General features: G+C 48.5%; 1 protein-coding gene across 1 annotated transcript; it reads right to left on the bottom strand.

Annotated features, from left to right (window-relative positions):
* Window positions 1-1,039: 1,039 nt before the first annotated feature.
* Window positions 1,040-25,639, bottom strand: sdc2 (syndecan 2). Its single transcript, XM_062486930.1, has 5 exons — window positions 25,204-25,639; window positions 4,189-4,306; window positions 3,803-3,969; window positions 2,811-2,949; window positions 1,040-1,382 (listed from the first exon to the last, which is right to left on the bottom strand). Exons 1-5 carry the CDS (start codon window positions 25,261-25,263, stop codon window positions 1,219-1,221), a joined length of 648 nt encoding a protein of 215 aa, XP_062342914.1. The 5' UTR covers window positions 25,264-25,639; the 3' UTR covers window positions 1,040-1,218.
* Window positions 25,640-25,976: the final 337 nt, after the last annotated feature.

Below are 25,976 nucleotides of genomic sequence, written 5' to 3'. Positions count from 1 at the left end.
TGACGAAGAGAATACTGTGATTCTTTGGGTTGTTGTGTTTGCAGCTCAGTATATTCTGAGTGCAAGAAAGAAGGAAGGAGGGGGGGAGCAGAGTGAAACATACGGGAGGGGACTAGTAGATCAACTGGAGCTGTGCCAGTCTGCTTATTGATGGAAAGACCCAGACAAAGAAGGGGGTGAGAAAAGTTAACAAGGGTGTGGCCAAGGGCCAATGCTCAGAGACACATTTATTACCCACTACACTCTACACTAGGAGCTGTGTGTGTATGTGTGTGTATGTGTGTGTACTTAAGACCAGAGAAAGTATGTAGCAGTATGTTGAATGTGCAATATGAAGTTGAATGCAATTAAATTAAACAAAAATAAAATAAAAAACAACCTCCAAAAGGCATACATGCTGTATGACTTCAAACTTTTCTTGAGCCCTGATCATAATAGCTTTTCAAGACCAATTTCTGGGTATCAACGTAATATTCAGAAAAAAAAGGTTCTGCTGTTTTTCAACAGGAGCTACGTGTAAAAGAAATAATACACAGAGAAAAAAATATGTGTTCACGTTGAACTAAATTGGTGTGAGAGTGAAAATAAACATTGTAACTTGAAGGGAGAACATTTACATTGACCGTTACCAGCGTATGATGAAGTCTATGAAGAGCTTCATGGAAACTACAAAGGCATTTTTAACATCTGAGAAAAAAGATAAATTAATGAAAACACATTTCATAGATCAACATCAGACATGCTAGGACAAATGAAAATTGAAAGATTGATACAGAATAATTATATTCAATTATTTTCACTTAAAAAAAATTCTTTACAAATACATACTGCTACAGTTAAAAAGTAGTCAGTAACTAAAATCAGCTCCTTTGACGAGAAGACAGATGAAATACACTTTTTTCCCACACCGTTACAGATCCTGGTTTTGTGTTCTTTTTTTCAGCCTTTTCAAATAGCACACAAAATGTTTAAATACACTGAGATTTGCCATAAAATAAGCAATGCTTGGTTTTCATTTCAAAAAGAAGAAAAAAAGGTCTTAATTACAATAATCTATGCGAAAGCTTTTCTTTATGTTATTTTGTCTCAATCAACTGTTTTGTTTTTCGTTTTTTTTTTCAACTCATTTTTGTATGTATTCGAACAGGTTTGTCGTTGTCATGGACTGCTGTAAACTGTCCCTGTGATTCGTCAATCTTGTGCTGAGGGGGTGGGGTTTTATGCATAAAACTCCTTGGTGGGGGCCTTTTGATAGGCTGCTCCAGAGGGCTTCCTCTCGCCCAGGTCGTAGCTTCCCTCGTCCTTCTTCCTCATGCGGTAGACCAGAAGGAGGATGAGGAAGATGGCGAAGAGAAAGCCAATGACCCCGCCCGCAATGACGGCTGAGGAAGGAATGAGAAGGGAGAGAAAGAGAGAGAGAGAGAGAGAGAGAGAGGTGTTGGGGGTCAGAAGGACATGTACACCTCCCTGTCTAAAGAGAACATTCCAGATCCCATCCCCAGGGCCTGCCAGCCCCTAACCTGCTCTCTGTGGTGCAAATCCCAGCTATGCTGCTATGAGGGTCTTTATAGGTCTTAATCTGTTTAGGGGTCTCTCATGGTGAAACGATCTCTCGGCCCTGCGCTCCGCTCTGGTTTCCACATGTTCATTGGCCCCCGTGGCCCCCTGGATAGCAGCTGGCGCTGGGCCAACCAATCCGTGGCGGGGAGCGCTGCTGGGTTGCGGTGTGGAGAGTATAAATTTAAATTAGATTAGCGACTATTATGGTTTGTAGGGGCCATCGGGGAGAGAGAGAAGGAGAAGAGGCGGTCCAGGAGAAGGAGGGTAGCCAGTGTCTACACAGCACTGACCCGGGTCTTCCTGTGGCTTCCATTACAGTAATCCCCAGTCTATTCAGCGCGGATTGGGCAGCAGAACTAGCAGACCGAGCCTGACATTAACTGAAAACATGTGACTGAGACAGTGAAGCTAGCAGAGGAAAGCCTGACTACTGATCATCTTACAAAACCTCCCTATTGAAGCATTCTGGGAATCTCTGCTGTCTATGCACACACAAAGTGATATCATCTTGTTGGCGGAACTTCACTCTGTCCTGCAAGACATTTTTGACACTATATTCATTTAGCAGCCACATTTATCCAAAGCGACATACGAATAGTGCATTAGAAAGTATATGCAGAAGATAAAGGATCAAAAGTGCTGAGGCCCTTTCCATTTAGAACTGAGAAACAAGCAACACTGCTAACCACCCCTCTGTCCGTGTCACATCCTCCTGAGGCGTACAGGGAGAAGGGCCCCATGCGGCGTAGCTACATTTTAGCCTTTGACACAAGGTAGGGGGGCTGCATGAAAGGGCTGGGCTGCAGTCTAGCCTAACTGGAGAAGGGGCTGGACTCACTGGTAGCCTACTGTGATGTGAACTGTAGAAGGTCCCACAGCGAGCTGGAAGTGGAGTTGATTAAACAAGTTATTTTGAGACAGCAGTGCCTGGGGGATGCAGGCCGGTTCAGTTTAAAAGGCTTCTCAGATGAATAATCAGTTATTTCTGAATTTGATTTAGTTAAATCAGACTTTATTGAACGTTATCAAGGGAATTATGGGACTCTGGTCTTGATCTTCTGGTATTTTTGTATGGTAATCAAAGTCTGTTATATTTATTTAGCAGATGGGCAGGTATCTATTTATACACTGAGTTGGTTGTTTGGGTGTGTATGGGTTTGGGCCCGTATTAGTGTGCGTGAGTGCGTTTATGCGTGTGTCTGTGTGTTTCCTTGATGGTGGGGCTGCATGTCTCTGTACCCGGTACATACCTGCCAGCACCTCTGTCCTCTGGAACAGGTTTTCCGAGTGCACCTCGATGGGCTCCAGGGGGATCTCATCGAGGTCTCCCCCTGGAGTGCTGGTCATCTGGTTCCTGCCACGCACGTCCTCTGTCACCACCGCTGGGGGCTGGGTGGAGGAGGAGGTTAGTGAAGATACAGGCTCTTTGTCAGCGTGACGTGCTTCCCACTTAAGACTGTTTGATGTGCCCGTGTGCTTAGAAAAGGGGACTTGTATCAGCAGGCAAAAGGGAACTGGTCCAAATGACCGGCACAGCTGAAGAGACAGTGGGAGAAAGAGAAAAAGAGAGAAAGACAGACAGAGATAGAAAGACAAAGAGAGGGAAAGAGAGAGGCACAACTGATCCAGTCTACATCCTTCACACCACAGGGGATTGAGAGCTGACATTCTCCCAAAATATGAGATTACACGTGAGGGAGGCCATGTAATTTGGCATCATGTCTACTCGAGCAGCAACATCACAAGTCACATGACCCTCCCAGCCCTCCTTGTGTTAGGGTTAGGGATTTAACATACCATGTCAGCTGTATTACTGCCTGTCTGCCTGACTCGTTGCTCATCTGTTTGTCTCTTTGCCTGTCTTCTGTCTGTCTGTCTGTCTGTCTGTCTGCCTGTCTGTTTTCTGGATAGTTGGGAGGTTTTTACTGCATGTGGGATAAAGTGTAGTTGCTAAATTGTCATAATTTGACTTTATCCTTTCCTGGTAAACAGAGGTTTAGCGACTTACAGATAAGTGCAGATATCAGTCTATTTTGCATAGGCTATTCTATTGTGAAAAAGAGTGGGTGTTTTGGGATAAACAATACAAGTGAATAGAGAGGAAAGATTAGGACAGAAGTCTGTGGAAATGCAATCGCTTGGGGATTTCTTTCTTTGTTTCTCTTAATCTAGGCAGCAATTCAAAATGAGAGGATTACAGAAAACAGGGAGCAGTGGAGCGGATGTCCCAGCGTGGCCTCACCTCTGTCCTGGCGGGCTTCTGGGGCGTCTCTGTGGACAGATCCCTGACTGGAGCTGTCTCCACCCGGGGGGTGAAGTCTTTGGTGGAGTCCTTGGTGGGCACAGCTTTGGGCATGATGTACAACGTGCTGACGGTCACCGCTTTCTCCACCTCCTCCTCCCCCACGCCTGCAGAGTGAAGGGAGGGAGGGGTAGGACGGGCTCTCTCTCTTCCTCGCCTCTTTTCCTGTCCCTCTCTCATACCTTTTTATCTTTACTCCTACATGTTCACTCGTTCATAATGGAATAGGTAATAAGAGTGTATTCATTTGGCCGATGCTTTTATCTTTCTTTTATCTACTTCTCGCTCTCTCACTCTCTCTCTCTACCTCCCTCCCTCCCTTGTACCTGAGCCGGAGCCTGAGTTGAAGTCGTCGTCATCCTCAGGGTAATATCCTCCAGAGCCTGTTTCATCCAGGTACAGATCATCCACCTGGGGCGAGGAGGGCTTGGCCGCCTCCGCTATCTACAACGCACAAGCCAGAAAACACACACTTAGTATTTGCGACACGGACACACAAAAACAACACAATACGTACGCTTGGTATCGGCGATGCACAGGAAAGGCTCGGGGCCGGCTAAGTGAACCTTTTGAAGGTGAGTGATGACAAACACACTGTCCCACAGTGGCCCGTGTACACATCATCAGAGTGCACCTGTGTTTAGCTCAGCGCCCATGGGGGGCTGCCCATCTTGTCAACACACACCCCCTTCGTCTCACACGTTTGACATCACTTGTCTAAACAGAAGCCCCCTGTCTTTACACATAAAGGAAGTGTTGGGAGAGGAGAGATGTCCAGATCCCACCATCACCCCTCCCAACCATGATCCCCACGGTAACGCGCCGAGGAAGTCTGTGTTTGAGTTTGGTCTTAGCCCAGTGTCTGACTGAAAAGACACTGACAGCTCTGCTGGTGTGACTCCCAACGAACTTCCCAAACACCTTATTATGGTGTGTGCCTGTTAGAATCCCACAAACACTCAGTCCACTTGGCCTTCATACCAAATATGCTAATTCCGTGATTGGTCCTTGGTGGCAACATTGAACATGTAAACACATTACCACTAAAGGATGTGTGAGAGAGTGCGCATGTGTGTGTGTATGTGTGTGGAATAGTTAGGAAAGCCCCCATGGTAACCTCCTTTCAAGCTCAATCTAGGCTCACGAGGGATGTCTTCTCCATACTGATGCTGCTTTAGAAAAGGCCTACAAAGGGCCAACAATGTATCATTCCTGTGTGTGTGTGTGCATGTGTGTGTGTGTGCGTGTGTGCGTGTGTGTGTGTGTGTGTGTTTGTGTGTGAATATGTGTGTGTGTGGGAGACAGAAATAGTCAGCCTGTATATATCCTGTGTGTGTGTGTGTGTGTGTGTGTGTGAATCCATGCTCTCATTCTAGCTGTCAGCGTTTCAAGCCTGCCGTTCTGCTGCTGGGCTGATAAACCAGGAAGTAAATGAAGTGGGATTAGATTTTACACTTCCTGCTTCAGCAGAAAGACCGAGGGAACAATGACTGTCAGAGGCTACAAAAGGATGTCACTATGCAGAAAACTGGGTGACAAAAACTCAACGTGTCTACCTCAGTGTGTATGTGTGTTTGTTTCTGGACACATACGTGACTGTGTACGGGCGCGTTTGCGGACGGGCGTCTGCATGTCAATGTTGATATTGTGCCATGTTACACATACCATATGCATTTAGCTAAATCAGCTAGCGTGTGTGTGTGTGCCTGTCAGCCAAAGTGTAGTTTGACTAACTCCATAACAAAAGATGTGTGTGTGCATTTAGTGAGAGGTGATCTGTGATCATACAGAACAATACCTGCCTGACTTCCAAAGAAATCAGCCATTCATGCAGGGGAAAGGGGGGAGGGGGGTGATCAAAGGCAGAATTTGTTCAAACAAAACTTAACTAAATCTTAACCTTTCCCTCCCCCTACCTACCACACACACACCCGCAAACGCGCTTCTCTCTGGCCAGAGAACGGAAAGAAACAAAGACCCACAAATCAAGCCCCAAAACAATGGCATTCATATTGAGGCCTTACCCACTAACCTGAAACAGTGTAGCAGTCATGAGTGTGCTTTAGGGTGGGTGGATGTGAAACAAGGCAAAGCCTTGAATCAGTCTGGACAGGAAAGCTTCAGTCTGACCTTGATAACTCTCCACCCCCCTTTACACACACACACACACACACACACACACACACACTCGGCTGGTTTATCACCAGTACTGACCTTTCAGACTTCCAGGAGGAATTCAACTCTCCTTTGAATTCTTATCGCGACTAGCTACACCAGATAAACAGAGCCAACACACACTAACACAGACCATCTTAAAGACTTCTGCCCCCTCCTCCTCCATTCTCTCCATTCATGTCCATTCACAGGGAGAGAGTCGGTGAGAGAGAGCCCATGGCAATTACTGCTGTGACTGTTTGAGATGTGGTGATTGTAGAGGGGAATACCATAAAAAACACTCTCTCCTTCCCTCTCTGTCTCTCTCCGCCTTCCTGTCCCACTTCACAATCAAAGCTATTGTTTTGCTCTCAAGAGAGGAATCTTCTAGTAGGTTAAATACAACCTAGTATGCATTTGTCCATACAACTATTGCTAGAGATCCACTTCATACACACTCAGAGTTGAGTGTGCATGTAAACATAGATTTCCTCTCTAAGTGTTAATTACTGGCTCCGGGGGTCAATCTCCAACCAAGCCATGTCTCCTAGATCTGGTTCCTACATCTAAGTCCTAGCCCTACCTCCTAGACACAGACAGAAGGGAAGAGAAGGAGCGTAAAAGGTAGAGGGCTGAAAGAGATTGGGGACTGGGGAGTAGACAGTAAGTGAGAGAGGGAGAGAGAGAGAGAGAGAGAGAGAGAGAGAGAGAGAGAGAGAGAGAGAGAGAGAGAGAGAGAGAGAGAGAGAGAGAGAGAGAGAAAGAGAGAAAAAATGTTCTTCACAGCAGCTGACAATCCTTAGCCTGCAGGGTGCTTCACTAAAAGCCTGTCAAACCACCCAGGCCGAGCCCTCCTGGTGCCTGACAGACTAAAAGGAGGAAGATCTCTCTCTTTCTCCATACCCACCCTCACTACATCCCTCTCTCCTCTCTTCCCCCCATCTCTTCCTGGCTTGTGTGCAGTGAGCTGGGGCTTTTGTGCAGCAGTAGGATGGGGTGAGGGGTGGGGGGGGGGTTGGATGGGTTGGGCATGCTAGTTTGGCTGCACCATCTTGCCCCTGTTCGGTCAATGTTGACACACTGCATTCACTTCCAACATCGTAAATATTAACTGAGACCCGAGACAGGAGGGAAAATGGTGTTCCTCCAAAGCATGCAGGCACACACACTTGCTCACATACACACACGTTCACACACACACACACACACACAGATATAAGGCTTACGTCACTGGGAAAGCAGGGCAGAACAAGTGAGGGCTCAGACAGGACCTCAGACATTCTTCATCGTCTGTTGCTCTGCTCAGGCTCCAGCTATGTTCCCTAAAGCGACCAAAGCTCAACCTGCTGGGTGAAGGCGGAAAGACTGAAGGCCCCAGAACCCCTCAGGGCACTCGAACCTTGTATCTTTCCTATTTAGTCGAGGCTTACTGTCTTGCAGTAGCACTCCTCTTTACATTTACATTTAGTCATTTAGCAGACGCTCTTATCCAGAGCGACTTACAGTAAATACAGGGACATTCCCCCGAGGCAAGCAGGGTGAAGTGCCTTTCCCAAGGACACAACGTCAGTTGGCACGACCGGGAATCGAACTGGCAACCTTCGGATTACTAGCCCGATTCCCTCACCGCTCAGCCACCTGACTCTTTACTCACAGAAGCTTCTTTGCTAGGCCGGGGTATTAGCGTTTAGCATCGGAGGCTAACAGCAGCTTTAGAAGCACCAGATGGCAGCTCCTGAAGCTGGTGTAGGGTATGGAGGCCCAGTGTGTCTCTCTGTGTTCATCTCCAATTACAAAGTGCAGCTTTATCAGTAAAGTCAGGGGCAGTTGAGGGGCAGTTCTATGGGCATATGTGAAGCCCTCTGTGACATGCTTGCGTGTAAAAAGGGCTATACAAATACATTTGATTGGATTTGATTGGATTTTAATACAGCCCACTACTCCCTTCCTCTCTCTCTCTTTTCAATGTTTTCCCTCTACATACCCAACACCTTTCTATCTCTCCCTCTAACCCTCTCTCTCTCTCTTCCCTTCCTGGCTGTTTGTGGCTTTATCGCGTCTAAACGGATGGATGGCTCGAGTCTTCTCCCGCTGGTCAGCCTGGGTGTCTGTTTGTGCTTGTGTGTGTGTTACAGAGAGAGTGGAGGTGGGTGTGTAGGAGTGGGAGTAATTGGCTTCTGAGAGCTGAATTCACGGCGCAGTGTCAATAGTGGAGATATTACCCTTTAGCTGGGATTGATCCTTTGTGGTACTTGGTGTTTCTTGGTGAGTCTACACGGTGGATGGCTGCTGACTCATTGGCCTCTATTCTACTCACTTGCTATTGCTAACCAAACAACATAGGCAAACAGGGTTCCATAATTCAGAGTTGGTGGTAAGGTTTGTTTGTTAAATGTAATTAGGTATGACGGAATGAGGAAACGAGAGGAGTGGAGATGTGAGGTAAGGAGAGAGAAAGGAGGGGAGACGTGAGGGAAGGAGAGAGAAAGGAGGGGAGAGGAGACGTGAGGGAAGGAGAGAGAAAGGAGGGGAGAGGAGACGTAAGGGAAGGAGAGAGAAAGGAGGGGAGAGGAGACGTGAGGGAAGGAGAATGAAAGGAGGGGAAAGGAGACGTGAGGGAAGGAGAGAGAAAGGAGGGGAGACGTGAGGGAAGGAGAGAGAAAAGAGGGGAGAGGAGACGTGAGGGAAGGAGAGGGAAAGGAGGGGAGAGGAGACGTGAGGGAAGGAGAGAGAAAGGAGGGGAGAGGAGACGTGAGGGAAGGAGAGAGAAAGGAGGGGAGAGGAGACGTGAGGGAAGGAGAGGGAGAGAGGATAGGATAAGTTAAGTTAAGAGAAGAAAAGCAATAAGAGAAGAGGAGGTAGGCGGGGGAGTTCAAACACTAATCTCACAAGCTAAACTAATGGCTGTGGTGTGGAGAGGGGGCAGGGGGGAGAGGAGGGTTGTCTCAATGGTCTTCAAAACCGCCCAACTTTATTGCCCTCCCGGGGATCATAATAAGAAACTAATTGATTGTCCTTCCGACACTGCAGGGGAGTGGTGTTCCTGCAGGAAGTTGACACAAATCAACCCCTCCCCCCCCTCCACAAAACCAGTCAGACGATGCCTGGGGCATGTCCAAGACTGGAGGGGACAGCTTTGTATATGTGTGTGGGTTTGTGTGTGTATGATGTGTGGGCTGACATTTACTACGAAAAGCCTAATCCAGGAAACTGAATCTCTTCCCCTTGCAACAGCATCACACACTTAGAGAGCAGCTCAGACACAATAAATAAATAAATACTACATTAAAAAAGAGTCAAACACAAACCTTTTACCAACACTATTTTGCAGGTTTAGTAAGTCTCTATACTACACTCTCTAAAACCAATTGATGTTGCAGTCAGAATTTCATTTTCACAGTGGGATGCACCAGATGGGATTTATGGACGAGGGATGTAAACGAGAGAGGACAGAGTAGCTTCTTTCTCGGGTTTCTCAGCATCCAATGAAAGGCTGGTTAAGTAAGATCACCAGAAGGCAAGCCTGAGAGAGAGAGAGAGAGAGAGAGAGAGAGAGAGACTGGGTGCGTTTTGCTCAGATTAAAATCGTTTCAGTTTCCAAAACAAACAGCTGTCTGACATATGAGGGGGTGTGTGCTACATTCCAGAGGGCTCAAGCGCCCCCCCCCCCCCCCCCCACCCCAGCTGTGCTCAGAGCTGCAGCCGTATAGGAAGTCACTTTTGTATGTATTTCCTGTATCATAGACAGACCACAGCTATAAATGTGTGAGTGTGTGGGATTGTGTGTGTCGGATGCTTAGCTACCTCTCCAGCCCTGGATACATCGGCCTACCTGCGCAGAACAGAGGGTTTAAAGGGACATTAACTGATGTTTATGTGCCAATAAAGGCTGAGCAAACCTTCTAGGAATGAGGTGGGATTCAGCACAGCAGAGATGGCCCATTCTCTCTTCCTCTTCATTCCTCTTTCCAATTCTCTCTCCCTCTCTCATTTCTGTTCCTTTATTTCTTTCTCCCTCTCTTTCTCTATTTACCACAATCACAAACACACCACCGCACTGTGTAAATAAGTCCACTGCTTTCACAACACGCAACAGAGACAGCGGTCTTATTGATTATTATTGGGGGGATTAGCCCCACAACGTAGATACACAACGTATCTATGTCCAAAAGACTCAAAGAGCTCATCCACACGTGAACAAACACACAGCACTGGACGCAGGTATGCGGGGCCACAGGAACACTATGTCCAGTTTCCACTGCCTCCAGAGCTTTTTCCCAGAAAGACATCGAGAGAGACGGTGGAGGCGAAGGGCTTGACTAATTTGCTCCTCGCTGACAATGAATCTAAGCCGGCCTGTCTGAATAGAACATGGGTCTGGACTCATGAAGAAGCTGATCGCAGCCGGCCCAACGAAAACAGACGTGGTTCTGAACCGGCGCCAGCTATCCCCCCTGTCTCCCTCCAGGCGTGGAGCAGGACACAACGCCGGGCCGTTATGACTTCCTGTCTCTCCTTGTATTGTTTCCTGAAAAGAAGAAAGCCAATTTCACGGTTTCCAAGGATAACAGACACATGCTGACAGTCTGACCAGCTGGCTGGTTAGAGGACAAAAGCCTACAGTTAAGCGCATGACTGTAATGTACCACTGATGACTCTCCAGTGTGGTCAGCCTGTGTGTGTGTTTGTGTGTGTGAACTCTAAAAGGTGAGTGCTCCCACCTGCTCCCACCACACATTAGGGCTAACTGACATCATCCCAGACCACAAAATATTTCACAAGCAGCCTAATTAAAGACCTTCTTGCTGAGGCACACTGCAAGATCCCGATGAGCCTAATGTAAGCGTACTGTCAGACCTCGCTGGTGAAAAACATCCATGAAGACTCTAGTGAGCAATGCTGCTCATTCCTCAGAGTGATGTGTTGCTAGTCTTGTATTGCTAGTCTTGTGGTGCTAGTCTTGTATTGCTAGTCTAGTGGTGCTAGTCTTGTGGTGCTAGTCTTGTGGTGCTAGTCTTGTGGTGCTAGTCTTGTGATGCTAGTCTTGTGATGCTAGTCTTGTGGTGCTAGTCTTGTGTTGCAAGTCTTGTGATGCTAGTCTTGTGTTGTCTCTGCTAGTGGACAGGCTGATAAAACATGATTGTATTCAGACAGGCAGCCTCAACCCTGTGGTATCCACCTTCTCAGACCATGCTGGGGCTTTTTCTGCACCCGGCGTTTGATGTATCCCCAAGACCCGGCTCCCTATTCCTGTCTCAGCCAGGCCCAGCCAGGCCCAGCCAGGCCCAGCCAGGCCCAGCCCGACCCAGCGCGGGCTGAAGTCTACTTTTGGGTAGGGAACCAGAACATTCCTGGTTCCTGTTCGACAGCTTTGATACGCGAGGGAAAGCGCTTGGTTCTTTGTGAGCTGTGAAACTGGAGAGGCTGGGAAATAGGCTTCACCTTGCAGTGGTTTCAGCAGAGCAGAGCTGGAGACCGAGGAGATGAAGCACACTAGCACCAACAGGCCTCTAGGCCCTGCAGTCAGAAACAAGAGGCTGGGGAGAGAGAGAGAGAGAGAGAGAGAGAGAGAGAGAGAGAGAGAGAGAGAGAGAGAGAGAGAGAGAGAGAGAGAGAGAGAGAGAGAGAGAGAGACCGAGCGGAACGAGAGGCGGCACACAGAGAGACTTTAAGTGCTTTCCATGAAGCAGTTCTCATATTCTGTAGCCCAATCCTCGAGACCCCCTGGCAATAAATCCTAAAAGTAGTTCAGCTCAGTGAACGATCTGGATTCCCCTCCACCCGGGAGCTAGGACAGACAGACTTACAGATAGACCTAGGGCAGACAGACTTAAAGATAGACCTAGGGCAGACAGACTTACAGATAGACCTAGGGCAGACAGACTTACAGATAGACCTAGGGCAGACAGACTTACAGATAGACCTAGGGCAGACAGACTTACAGATAGACCTAGGGCAGACAGACTTACAGATAGACCTAGGGCAGACAGACTTACAGATAGACCTAGGGCAGACAGACTTACAGATAGACCTAGGGCAGACAGACTTACAGATAGACCTAGGGCAGGCAGACTTACAGATAGACCTAGGGCAGGCAGACTTACAGATATACCTATGGCAGGCAGACTTACAGATACTTAACTTGCATGTAACACACTGAGGCATTGTTGTTGCACTTCAACAACAGAGGTAAAAATGGCGGGTTTGCCAAAACGAATGTCAGTTGCTTCCAATGGGCATCACTGGAGATGGAAGGGAAGCACTTGTTTGGTCAGGGTTTGTAAGCAAGAGGGAAAGTGCATGGAAAATGTTTACTCTTTGGTTGACCTCTAAGGTGAACAAAGGGAAAGTAAAGTGTTCAAAAACATCCATGGTTCCACCATGTTCAAAGAGTTGGTCCGCTGGTTGAAACTTTCCAGAAGGTCGTTTTTCTTCCTCTGGTCCACATGTGCAGAGCCTCAAGGCTTCCACTGAACATACCCTCCACAAGCACACCAACGTAAGCCTCATTTGCTTTCACAAAGAGACTTTTCAATCACCATTTTCAAAAACCCTTTCTTCGCATTCCTTTAAGTCTACATTAAAAGCGAGTTCTGTCAACAGCAACTCCATGGCCAACTTTGTGCACTTCAATGTAGAACACGCAGGCAATGAGATGTTGGCATAAATAGAAGATGGAAGCCTTTGTTAAGATCCAGTTAGTAAATATTGGAAGACAGGTTTTTTCTCCTCTCTCTTCACCTGAAGCCCATCAGCCACATTCACTCATCCGTTGTACTCCCTCCATCCCTGGCTGCACATTAGTGTGAGAAGGAGGCTAGCTTATTACAGGAAGCAGCTTCTGGGTTCCCTTCAAAGCCCTCATCTCCCTGGCTCTGTACGCAGCTCTCTGGGGCAGGGGGCCAGGGGGCCGGGGGCCAGGGGGCCGGGGGCCGGGGCCAGGGGGCCGGGTCAGGTTCTTCCTGAACGCGGGCCCCAGATGGCAGCAAGGCTGCTTCTGGGTTGGCTGGCGTGGGGTCCAGATAGGAGCCTGTCGTGTACCGTTCACTTGTGTTGCTGCTCAGCCGGTCCATGGAACACATTCCTTCCTGATGAACAGAGGAGGCCTGGAGAGGACCTGCCAAGAGAGAGAAACAGGCCTCCCTTTCTCTTGTATCCTAATATGAGCCGGCAGGCAGCAAGCAGGCAGCAAGCAGGCAGGAGAGATGGAAGGATATCCCTCTTACATAGAGATATCTTATCATTACTGCATCGCTACATTTTCATCCCCCATATACATATTTAACGTATACAAAGCCTGTTATGTAAAGTCCTGCTCAGCCTACCTGGGCTACAGGCAGGCCTTTGCACTCAACTGGTTAGCCAGGGTACACACACATGGACAGAGGCCAGCATATAACCAACCCCCCCCCCCCCAACGCACACACACACACACATGCTCTCACAATGTAAAAAATACGTACTGCCACACACAAGGACACATGTTTTCGCTCGCATGTCCTGCACCCCCCCCCCCTACCTGCCTATTAGTTCCACTATGTGTGAGTATGTGTATGTGTGTGTGTGTGTGTAAGTGTGTGTGTATTGATCTTGGAGATGAATGTGTCCTTTCAGACCATGAAGTGGCTGTCAGGTTCCCCATTCCACTGCAAACGCAAGTGCTGCTGCCTAGGAGTGTGTGTGTATGTGGTTGATGAGGGGGGGGGGGGGGGGGTTATGGTTAGGGGTATCTCTTTACATAACATCCATGAGAAGTCATCATCACAACTACCATCATCATCATCATCATCACATCCACCACCATCTTCATCATCAGAGCAGCATTTGGCATCTGTTAGGGGGTTATAGTGTTCTGCACTGCAACCCTCCTCACTCTGTAGGAATGCATCTTTAGTCAGTGTCCCGCTGGCTATTCAGTCTTTTTCCTGTTCAGTACACATCACAGACCCGGCCCCACCCCCACGCCACTCCGCTGTTCCCTCCCCCAAACACATCACAGGCCTGCCCCACCCACATCTCCCAGACCTGGCCACGTTCCCTCCCCCAAACACATCACAGGCCTGCCTCACCCACACCTCCCAGACCTGGCCACGTGTCCTTCCTGGTACTACAGCCGACACTGAGCTCAAGTGCTGAATGGGACTTTGTTCCTGGTGCGTACAACGCCAGCGTACTGTGTGTGATTAGCAAGGCCACCAGAGTTGGCTGTCTCTTTCGCTTTTTCGCTCTCTCTCACACACACACACAAACACATACACACACTTCAAAGACTCTGCTTCCCATCTAGAAAAAAGCTATGGCTTTAATGAGTGCAACTCCAAGCAAGTATTGCTGATGCTGGTTACTGGCGCTAATGGAACAGTGAGGCAGCCAGGCGATTGGAGGGCAGGCAGGCGGACGGGCCGGAGGGAGGAGGGTAAGTGGCTGAGAGGTGAAGCGAAATGGTCGTAATTAGCTGCTGGTTCAAAGTTTAATTTACCCCAGATTGGAAGCCCTGTCGGGGGTGGTGGAGAGGTGGGTCTGTGTGGGCTTTGGTCGTTCTCGAGGCCCTGAGCTTTTAACCCCACGTTAACTGGAAACTCCTTAGCTGGTCACAGCCAGCTCATTAACCCCACACGGCCCAGATCCTGAGCCCGACCGGACTCTGAGGAGTAGGAGAGGGTTGGGGGTCGGGACGTCCCCTCAGAACAGGAAGTATTAGAGGAGTGGAGCAGGACAGGGGGTTGTTGTCCACCTCATTACTTGGTGTCTCACATCTGCAGTTTGGTTTGTGCTATTTCTTTTTAGCCTTCAATTTATAATCAGTTTACTTCCGCTTCCATTTTCCAATTTACTACACGGTTCACTGCAGTGAAAGGGTGTGTTGGGGGTGAGGGGGGATTTGGAAGATCTGGGACTACCGCGGCAAAAGATCTGCTTCAATCCGCCCGGCGCTGGAACTGAATTCCCATCCAGGGTTAGGGTCAGTTCTCCTTAAGAGGATTCAGATTCAGCAGAGTCAGGACGCACGCCACTGTCCTGGGGGAGGGTGTGTGTGTGTGTGGGGGGGGGGGGGGGGGGGGCGACAGAATTGGGTGGACTTGAAGCTAGCTCTGGGAAAAGGCAAGGAAAAGCGATGAGAGGATGGAGAGAGAGAGAGGGAGGGAGGGAGGGGAGCGACGCTCATGCCATATCGTTGACGTGGAACATGGCAAGGAGAAGATGGGCACAGAGCACATTGGTAGTATGAGGGAAGGAGGGAGGGAGGTTTAGGGAAGGAGGGAGGGAGCGTTTTGGGGTGAGAGAGCGCCAGGTGGTGATCTCTGATCCTATTATCCAGGGCTAATCCTGATCAGGACTGCCAGCCGACACACACACACGCACGTACACACGCCTACACACCTACACACACACACACAGAAGAAGTGGAGCACCGGGTCGCTAGTCAACCTGTGACAGCTACTGTGATCGAGCAACTGTTAGCACTTAGATCGACTGTGCTGTATTGTGACCTCCTATGATCTATTGTGATCTATTTTGAGCAGACGTTAGCCTGCCTGCACAATGCCCCTCCCTTCATGAGCAACGGAGAGACACACAAAGACAGAATCTCCAGATGCACACTAAGCACACAGCCCTTTGAGCTTTGACTGATCCAGGCAAGGGACTAGGTCATCGCTACATAGGGGTGTGTGTGTGTGTGTGTGTGCATCTGCTGACAGGCCTGATGGGATAGGCTACAGGCAGGGTCACTAGTAGCAGGTGACATTGTCCTATTCAAGCCAACAGGGGCTTGGAGAGATGCGACAGAGTAAAGTGTGGGCAACTATTACAAAACGCACACTTAAACATGTCGTATGGCACCTACCAGTCATGAGGCCTGTCCCTGTCCGTCCTTAGTGTACGCAGGGACGCAGCTACACCGTGGCATTTCACACAGTCTCACTGCTGGTTGACTGGATTAGCAGTTTAGGAAGTCACTCCAGGGGGCATTCACTGCAACTTTGTCTTGCTTGGGAGAACCATTTAGACCTGAGGCACATACAGAGCGCTCACACACACAAACACACACACACACACACACACACACGCACACTCACACATACAAACACCTCCAAAGGTGGAGAGAGAAATGCATGTGTGCGTGTCTGGGATGCTTGACAGAGAACCACTGCAGCTCCATCCACTCCTCCACTTTGTTCACACAAGCAGTCCACAACAAAAGAAAAAAATATATGTTTTTTTTTCCCCCTATGTACTCCATATGCACGGAAGCTGCTGAAGAGAGAGAGGGAAATAATGAAGAGAAAAAAAGAGAGAGCCTTCTTTTCTTATCTCTCTGAAAACAACGAAACCACAGTTAACTCACAAAACAGAGCTGAACTATTTACAAACTCAAGTTGGGTCCATTTATCATTCCATAGTACAGAGCCTGCTTTGACAGTCAAAACGTTTCTTAGTCTAGCATGGCTCTCTAAATGCTATGTTATCTGCAATGAAGCCATCAAATAGCAAAGACTAGCGTGCACGAGGCCTGGCTCTATTAGGAATGAGTGGTGAGGGGCTTAAACAAAAGGCTCCATGCGCCATTTCTGTGGAGCTTTTGTGTGTCTGCTAAAGGGAGCACTGTAGCCCCCAGCTCATATCGGGAGAAGGATGAGGCAAAACTCTCATTCATATTCCATTCTGTGTAAATAATTGAAGTGTGACAGCAGAAATAGGCTCTTGTACCAGGGCTGGGCTGCATGCTCAATCTTTAATGACACCAAGGCAGGGGAAGCTTCTTTTCCCCTCAGAGGAACATGACTTATTATCACCCCCCCCCCCCCCCCACACACACACACACACACACACACACACACACACTATGTTCCCATAGCCAAAGCTCCAAAACGGTCAGTTTTGTCCTGTCCTGTCAGGACAGTAGGGCCAGGATAGAGCTTCCTGACAGAAATCTGACTGCAGCTAAAACCATATTTCATGTTCATCTGCCAAAGCTCTTTTCCTCTCTGGCGTTCTCTATTTTCCTTTCTTTCTCTCGTTCTCTACCGCTGCAACAGGGACCAGATGCTGTGGTGGGACTCCCCGCAGCAAAGAGGACCCTCTACTGTTCCCCCACACATGGACACATGTTGTCAACGCTTTTGTAGGGCCTTGTCGCTTACAAGACCTTCTCGCAAATCTCGTCCAGAGGTCGTCTGTGATGGAAATGTCACACGCAGCCTGACTCAGCCACAGCAAAGGCCGTAAGGAATCGACAGAGCCCTTCAGACTCGTCTTCAGTGGTGTCTTCTGAAGATGCAATAAAGCTGCTGTGGCATTTCAAGTGATCTCATCGGGAAGTTTACCCTTTCATGTTATAACTGGTTCACTATGCAAAGTGTGTGAACATTTCTCCATTTGCAAACATATGACGTTTACCTTTGACTCTCCACCTCACCACACACAGCAGGTGAGGCTGCAGGAGGAACTCTATGATATAGACATACAGACAGACAGACAGACAGACAGACAGACAGACCGACAGACATAGAGTCCAACAGACAGAAGGGTAGAAAGAAAGGCAGCCAAACAGAGAGAGATAGGCAGGCACTCCTCTCCCACTCTCTGCAGAGTCTGAGAGACAGCAAACCTGCCAACACCATTCCATCCAGATATACTGAATCACTTGATTAAACAAATTATACTCATCAAAGTAATCAAGTTTCCCTCCCTCTGTCACGTGAGGCTAACCGGTTTAAGTGTGAAATTGCCAGGATTAAGAGAGCCAGTGACCTTGGGCCAGTGATTCTGACAGGCAGGGGGGTGTATGGCCTCAGAGACTGAGGAGAAACACACAGTGGAGGAAAGTGGGGGTGTCTGTAAGGTCACAGCATGTAGAGTTCAGCCAAACGCAACACGGCAGGCATGCACGCACGCATCGTACTTTTGTTTTGTCCAGAGACTTTTTCCTTTAGCGATTGCTCCACCCATGACCGCGACGGCGGCGGCCTCAAAAGGACAACGGGGGAAATGAGCGTGTCGGCGGCATCTGTATTTAAAAAATTCAAAATGGCTCCATCTGATACAGCTCTCTCTGAAGCCTTGCCTGTTGAGTAATGGTGCCCTACCTCCTTTCACCCATCTCTGTCTCTATTGCTCTCTCCCTCTCTCACAATAACCCCCACTTCTGTCTCTAATGGAGGCCGTTGGGTCAATCGGGGGGTGTGGGGGGGGGGGGTATACAGTTGGTGTTTGGGACACAGATGGGTGTTAACACAGTGCATTAGTAAAGATTAACTCACAGAGCGTAGTAGAGAGACAGGCAGGCCGGCGTATTAATGCTTCTGAGCACGTCAAAGAAGAGGAAGAGGCCTAACAGGCGGAGGAGAGGGAAGGGACCTATGATGATTTGCAATCAACTGTATTTTAAGTCTGTCTCTCTCACTCTCTGTCTCTCTCTCTCTCTTTCTCTCTTTTTCTCTCGTGTGAAGAGTCGAGTGGACTGCTTCTCTTCATATCTTTGCTGTTGATTCTCTGAGTCACTGTCTGGTCTGGTCTGACCTTGTGGCCCTGGTCTAAGGCACGGGAGAACCTCAGTCACCACTGAACATCTGGAGATGGACTTAAAGACCTGGCGTCATGGCTCTGCTAAGTCTGAAATGGAAAACTTCTAAAATTATTGAAAATGTCAATTATGCCTTCTGAGAAAAGGGCATGTTGTCCAAAAGATGTCGGGCTAAGTCTCCATTTGAACACCATTTGAGTCGGAAGCATTTTACTTCTTGAACGTAGGAGGTGAGAGCCCACGAATCAGAAACCATGACTACCACAAATAACGGCCTCAGAAAGGCAATTATTAAGAATGGAAGCCATTTCGCACCCCACACATCACCTCATACCGAGATAGAGACGAAGACATAGCCACTTCCTGTTTTCGGAAGCCGTTGCTATGACAACCGCAGTTTGCTTCTGAATATTCATGAGCTCAATTCAGAGCCTTTTTACAAAACGGATAAAAAGTTTACACACTAGACCTAGTGTTTTTTTGAGTGCTTAGTGAATTCCCCTGTTTCATAAAAAGAGTTTGCAACAAAAAAGCCCCAGTGGAATTCAAGAGATTTCACATGAAAACAACACTAAATGAAGAGATTATAAAGATATAATTTGTGGTTAAGAAATACACCCTCCTTAGACAGCATAATTTGCACCTTGAAGTTGATTCACGGTGGCGTTGAATTAAGTCCGAAAAAATAATGGAAAGACCAGACATTTTTCTGCTCGGCAGAGCACAGGGCAGATTTCAATTAGGTGCTTTTTAAAAGCGATAAAACGTGCTCGTAAATACGAGTGAGCGCACATGTGTTAAATGCGCCGTGGCGTTTTCCACAGCAATCTTGGGAGCGAGACGGAAAAAGGGAAAAAAAAGTTGGATGACGTCACACCTCCTTTCTATCCACCATTTTGGGATAATATTGTCCAGATGTACAGCCCCCTCCCCTCCTCCCCCCCCCTCCTCAGCACAGCCACAGCCAACTACCAAGACTCTAAGACAATTCCGCTGTGACTCTAAAACAGCTTATTTGCAATGCTGACCACTAAATATGCCGCTGAGATGTAACCACTATCTAATGAGACCCTTTAGAACAGATACTGAGCAGATATCTTGGCTTGGACAAAGAGCAACAGCAAATATTTGTCATAATAGTAATGAAGTGAGTTGATGCAATTCCATACGGATTGTGGAAGCGGCTCTTTTCTGCATTACTTGTGTTGACGATGAGGTCCAAGTATCTGTCAGAAAACATATGAGGCATGCAATGAATGTTTGGATCATGAATATTTTATAACATTAGATAAACCAGAGGCACGAATTGCATTCGACACAATGCGATACGGCTAGATTTATTGGACTTGGCAGGCCAAGGCGTGAGATTGAGGTTGGGAATAGAATGGGCAGATGAGTGATGCAGTACCAGAGCCAATACTTAAGTCTCATTTCACCCCTGACTAGACCAATCCTGTGCTGCCCTGCTCGACACATGGGTCCGCCATCTCTTTCTCTCTCTCTCACACACACCTTTTCACACATACACAGGGACGCTCCTTACATACAACCACTCTGGGGTCCTTACACCCACACACAGATGCTCCTCACACACACGCACACACTCACTCACTCACTCACTCACTCACTCACTCACACACACTTAGACGCTTCTCACACCTACAAAGCCCTGGCCAGACAGGGGAGACCCGGCCCCCTCTCCTCCCCCCTGGGAGGTCTGCCGGGCTGCAGGCACAGAGAGGGAGAGTGAAGGAGGACGACGGGAAGGAGCAGACGTCTGTTAACGCAGGGTTTTCCCCCCTTTTATCTCTGTCACGCGACCACGGAGCCACAGCCCTCCTCCACAGCTCTCCCAGGGAACTTTCCATTTGCAGGGCTAATTAAGGGGTGAGAAACGAGGGGGGGTGGGACAGAGAGTGAGATAAAAAGACAAAAAAGGGGGAGAGACTGAGAGATAAAAAGAAGAGAAAACGAACGAGAGACAGCGAGAGAGAGAGAGAGAGAGAGAGAGAGAGAGAGAGAGAGAGAGAGAGAGAGAGAGGAGAGAGAGAGAGAGAGAAAGAAAGAGAACGAGAGTGAGAGACAGGGAAAAGGAGATGCCTAAAGCTGCTGTGTTAGTGTTTTTCTTGCCGTAGTAGTGCTGTCAGGGGTCAGTGTTTGGCCCCTCTGTGGGTTCTCACTGTCTCAAGGCATGGAAGGGCTCAAACATACAGCACAGGCACTGTACTGCACGTACAAGTTTTCCCCTTGTCTACAACGCTTGTGGGAGGGGTCTTTTGCACACACACACACACAGACAAACACACACACACACAAACAGGGTTGTATGCTAGTTTCACAAATACGCACATCCTCATCCCAATGAAAGAGTCCCTTTCCAACCCCCTGGAGAGGTGGAAGAGGAGAGGAGGGAGGAGGGAGGAGGAGGAGGGGGAGAGGGAGGAGGGAGGGAGAGGAGAGGAGGGAGGAGGGAGGAGGAGGAGGGGGAGAGGGAGGGAGGAGGGAGAGGAGAGGAGGGAGGAGGGAGGAGGAGGAGGGGAGAGAGGGAGGAGGGAGGGAGGAGGGAGAGGAGAGGAGGGAGGAGGGAGGAGGAGGAGGGGGAGAGGGAGGAGGGAGGAGGAGGAGGGGGAGAGGGAGGAGGGAGGAGGAGGAGGGGGAGAGGGAGGAGGGAGGGAGAGGAGAGGAGGGAGGAGGAGGAGGGGGAGAGGGAGGAGGGAGGGAGAGGAGAGGAGGGAGGAGGGAGGAGGAGGAGGGGGAGAGGGAGGAGGGAGGGAGAGGAGAGGAGGGAGGAGGGAGGAGGAGGAGGGGGAGAGGGAGGAGGGAGGGAGAGGAGGGAGGAGGGAGGAGGAGGAGGGGGAGAGGGAGGAGGGAGGGAGAGGAGAGGAGGGAGGAGGGAGGAGGAGGAGGGGGAGAGGGAGGAGGGAGGGAGAGGAGAGGAGGGAGGAGGGAGGAGGAGGAGGGAGGAGGAGGAGGGGGAGAGGGAGGAGGGAGGGAGAGGAGAGGAGGGAGGAGGGAGGAGGAGGAGGGGGAGAGGGAGGAGGGAGGGAGAGGAGAGGAGGGAGGAGGGAGGAGGAGGAGGGGGAGAGGGAGGAGGGAGGGAGAGGAGAGGAGGGAGGAGGGAGGAGGAGCAGGGGGAGCTCCTTTCAAACAAGCGTGCATACGTCCCACAGATGTCGGAGACGCCGCCACAGACGCCGGCGTCTTGAGTGTCGGCAGAGCGGAGCGAGGGAGCGCTCCTCCGCTGCCTTGTTCCTCCCGGCTGTCTAAAGGACAGGAAGAAGAATGCTGCTGTTCTCAGAGTAACCCAAAACACTCTGGTCATGACAGGCAGTGTCTCAGTGGGAGCCAGGGTGGTGTGTGTGTGTGTATGTGTGTGATTGGTTTTCTGCCATGTGTGTGCTTCTGTTTGTGTATGTGCATGAGGGAGTTCATGCATGCGTGCATTGGTGACAGCATGCGTGTGCATATGAGCGTGCATGTGCAGGAGAGAGAGAGAGGCGGATGACAAAACAAGAGTGCACTGGGATTTTACAAGCCCCAGCGCAACGGCCTGCAGAGTCCATTAACTATTACATAATGGCCGTCAGATAGGAGCCCAGTGAATAAAATTCCCTGAGGGCAGAGAAGGTGGATCTTGCACCTCCAGAAAACCTATTTCCCTATTTTCTGCTGATTTTATGGACACACCACAACAAAGACCTTTCCTTCTCAGACTGTGTTTACCAGAAACAGGCCTTCACTGTTAAGATGAAACATTCTGCTGCAGACACATACCGTATTTACATATTCATCAGGTTGTATGCATTCAAAATGATACTTCTTTGTAACCACAGGAAGGGAAGGAAGGAATTTACTTATGAAGAGCTGGGGAAACTGGTTTGAAACTATACCAAGCTTATCCTGATCCCTTTGGTTTGGATGAGAGTTGATCAGTACAGGTCATTGCTTTGGAGTAATGATGTGGGATCAGTTGAGTAATACGATACAGTACTATATCCACACAAAAGGGAAATGAAACAGTGTTATCTGCAACGCTGATGTGTGTGTGTGTCTGCTTGCTCCAGTGTAGTTATTGTCTTGTTTAATACCGCAGTCAAATATAGCCTCAGGTGCGGCACTAGCAGGAGTGTGGGGTGAGAGAGCGGTCATCTGCCTGTATGCCTCTGCCTGACTGCCTGCTTGTTCGCTTGCCTGTCTTCTCATTTGCCTGTCTGCCTGTCTTCCTGTCTGACACTGTCTGACTGCCTGCCTGTTGTTTGCCTGCCTGTCTGCTTATTTGTCTGTTTGTCAGACTGCTTGCCTGTTTGGCTGTCTGTTCGACAGCTTGTCTACTGGACTGTCTGCCTGTCTGTTTGCCTGTCTGTCTGACTGCCATCTAGTGTAGTCCTTTCATGTTGTTTACCACCCATAAGTACATTTCTGAGGATCACCTCACTGGAAGCAGTTAAACGCCAGTAATCAGCTCAGAGAAATGAGAGGAAAAGAAAAAAAAGATGTTGAGAAGGGGAGTGTAACCACGGAAACCTCCATTTGGCCAAGCTTGATTTATTTCACTTTGACTCACCTGTGAGTAAAGGACAACTGACATCAAACTAAACTAGACTGATTCTGCGTCCAAAATCTCCAAATGTCAGTTCAGTTCTTTCTTTTGTGCTGTGGCATGTGGAATCTCTCAGACCCGAGACAACACAGACATTCCAGTCAGTTCGGAGGCCTTACCCAATCATTGCCCTTGAAAAGGCCCACTTTTCCTAACCAGTCTCATTCCACGGCCAAGGCCATTTGGGGAGTTACTCCTTTGAGGCTGGCTTCAGAAAGTGAGACAGGACCAGCCACGACATCACTCAGCCCTATGAAGGGAGGTGAACACCCACACTTCCCACCAAAACACAACACTAATTAAAGACTACAACATCTGGCGACCGGTGAACACCAAAACACTATGGGCCCTCAAACCACCAGGCGGTCCGCAGTTCCTGAAAATACCCCGACCAACCAATCAACTAACATTGAGTAACTGTTAGAAAATATTCCTGTAAAGGAGTCTTTATAGGTCTATTTGCATGCTTGGGGCAAAAACACTAAAGGAATAATATGCTCAATCATCCTGCTCTAAAAGTATTACACAGACCAATCATGAGGGTCAGGAGCAAGACTAGGAAATACATTTTTCCCACCAGCTTACTGTCCGGGAGCAGTGATTTCTGCGTGACAGGTTTTATCAAAAAGAACAATCCAGCCCTATAGGCCTCCATGTCCAGGGTCATTGACACATGGATCTGTCCTGCATGGCGCTTATCACACACCAGCCATTGGAATTATGTGTCAACGCGTGTGCCAACATTGGGAATCAATGTCATGTGTCAGGTTTCATAGAGACGGACGAGACTCCAAACGCTCCGGGGAACACAGATACAGGGAAGGCAGAGATCAATAGGGGATAATCTGCATCTGGGTTGGTAGTTCAGCTCATTTGTACAGTATAGGCTAGAACATGAACGTATTGTCAAGAAGGTTTGTAGATACGAAAGATATGGACAGGTTGGCCAATCACTACCACCCTACCGTGTGTTCTACCTAAAATAAACTCTATTTTTGTTTCCATAGCTCCTTTGCTTCTTTCAAGTCCATCCCTGAGGACGAGTCAAGCTCAGGCACAATACATAAAGGCCTCAGAAGACTGTCTAGTAAACGTGTGGACACAGGGGATGACCTCATGCAAAACAATGACTCATTAAAACACTGGTATCTGATTCGGCTAATTGGACGTGGGCTCACAGGGGACTAGGGCCAACTGCTGCAGCCCCTCGAGACCACAGCACTGTCTGCTCACTCTGTCGCCAGGAAACCACACTCCGTACAGCCCTCACATGAAAGTCCATGCCAGCGCGAGCTCATTTCTGGTAGGATACGTCCACAATTAGTCAGACTCAAATGAGCATCCAATCATCAACAACACTGTTATGATACGTCTGACGTGACAGTTGATTTTTACAACTGTTTGGACTGTGGGCTATAACCTGTGTAATGTTTCAGAGGCTGTTGTTGTTTATGCTTCGTGTTTTTCAGCATGAAATAAGCATACACACGCACACACTGCTGTCTGTCCTTATAGAAAAAAGTAAAGCAAGCTGTGATTTGTTTGAATATGCTAGTCTCGGCTAACATTGCAAAAAAAACGAAAATGCAATTGAAACTGGGAATATGCTATGCCACGTATTCGTATACAAAACACCCACAACAAAAAGTAAATAGAGGAATATAGGAAATAAGCCGTTATAGTTTAAACAGACACGGCGACGATGTGTAGCCTACCAGTACTCAAGTAGCCTATAGCCTAAGCACTGTGTAATTTATTTGGCCAACAAATATAGTGACTTTACGGGCAACGTATTGTCTCGTCTGTGACAATTGGTCTGAATACAAAGATTTAGACTACTAAAAGTAACTTCAACTTAAAATATCACAATAGATAAACCTAGTTGCATAAGGACAAATATTTAGACAAAATACAATATTTCCAATAGGAGCTTTAATGTGTCATATTCCGAGTTGTAGCAATGTAATAAACGCAAGCGAGTAGTCTCGGGTTCCAAGTTGCTTTGCTTTACTCCCCAGCTATCCTGCAAGTAATTCGAGAGAGCTCGCTTTCCAAACTTACCCTTTCCCCGGAGAGAAAGGCTGTTATGCCGAGGGTGAGAATTATCCAAATGTTCCGCATTATTCCTTTGACAAAGATGTGACGATACGGGGCAAATATCAAATCGTCTCTTCTGTTGCTCTTCTATATGCGACTCCGACCCCTTCTCAGTTGCACCCTCGGTCCAAGTCCTCTTGTCTCACTAACTCTAGAGTGGAATCCCACGGGATACGTGTTGCGTGCTGTTATTCCTCACAGTCCACGCACTTTTTCAGATACAAATGTACACTATTGTAGAACTGCTACGTAAACTTCTCGAACTTTACAGCTGAATCTGGAATTGATAGTTCCCGGTCCACACAATGAATTGCTTTAAATTTACAAGTCAGGTGGTCCGTTACAGCTCCCTATGATTCGGCCATGTCAGGCGTCACACAGCACTGAGCTGCATTGCCGTCCTAGCCTACTGTACGCAGAAAGAGAGAGAGAGCGAGAGAGAGCGAGAGAGAGCGAGAGAGAGCGAGAGAGAGCGAGAGAGAGCGAGAGAGAGCGAGAGCGAGAGCGAGAGCGAGAGAGAGAGAGAAAGAGAGAGAGAGAGAGAGAGAGAGAGAGAGAGAGAGAGAGAGAGAGAGAGAGAGAGAGAGAGAGAGAGAGAGAGAATACAGGTCAGATGAGGGAGAGCTCGAGCAATGATTGACAGTTACTCTGACCATATGGGTCCTTCGTCCATTAAGATAAAAGCTTATACTGTCATCATGTAGCCTACATTTACTGAAATCTAATGAACTGTTCAG

Source organism: Osmerus eperlanus, chromosome 20 (genome assembly GCF_963692335.1).
Source record: "Osmerus eperlanus chromosome 20, fOsmEpe2.1, whole genome shotgun sequence".
Lineage (NCBI taxonomy): Eukaryota > Metazoa > Chordata > Actinopteri > Osmeriformes > Osmeridae > Osmerus > Osmerus eperlanus.
Note: the sequence above shows the minus strand (reverse complement) of the source record. Positions and strands in the feature narration are given on the sequence as shown.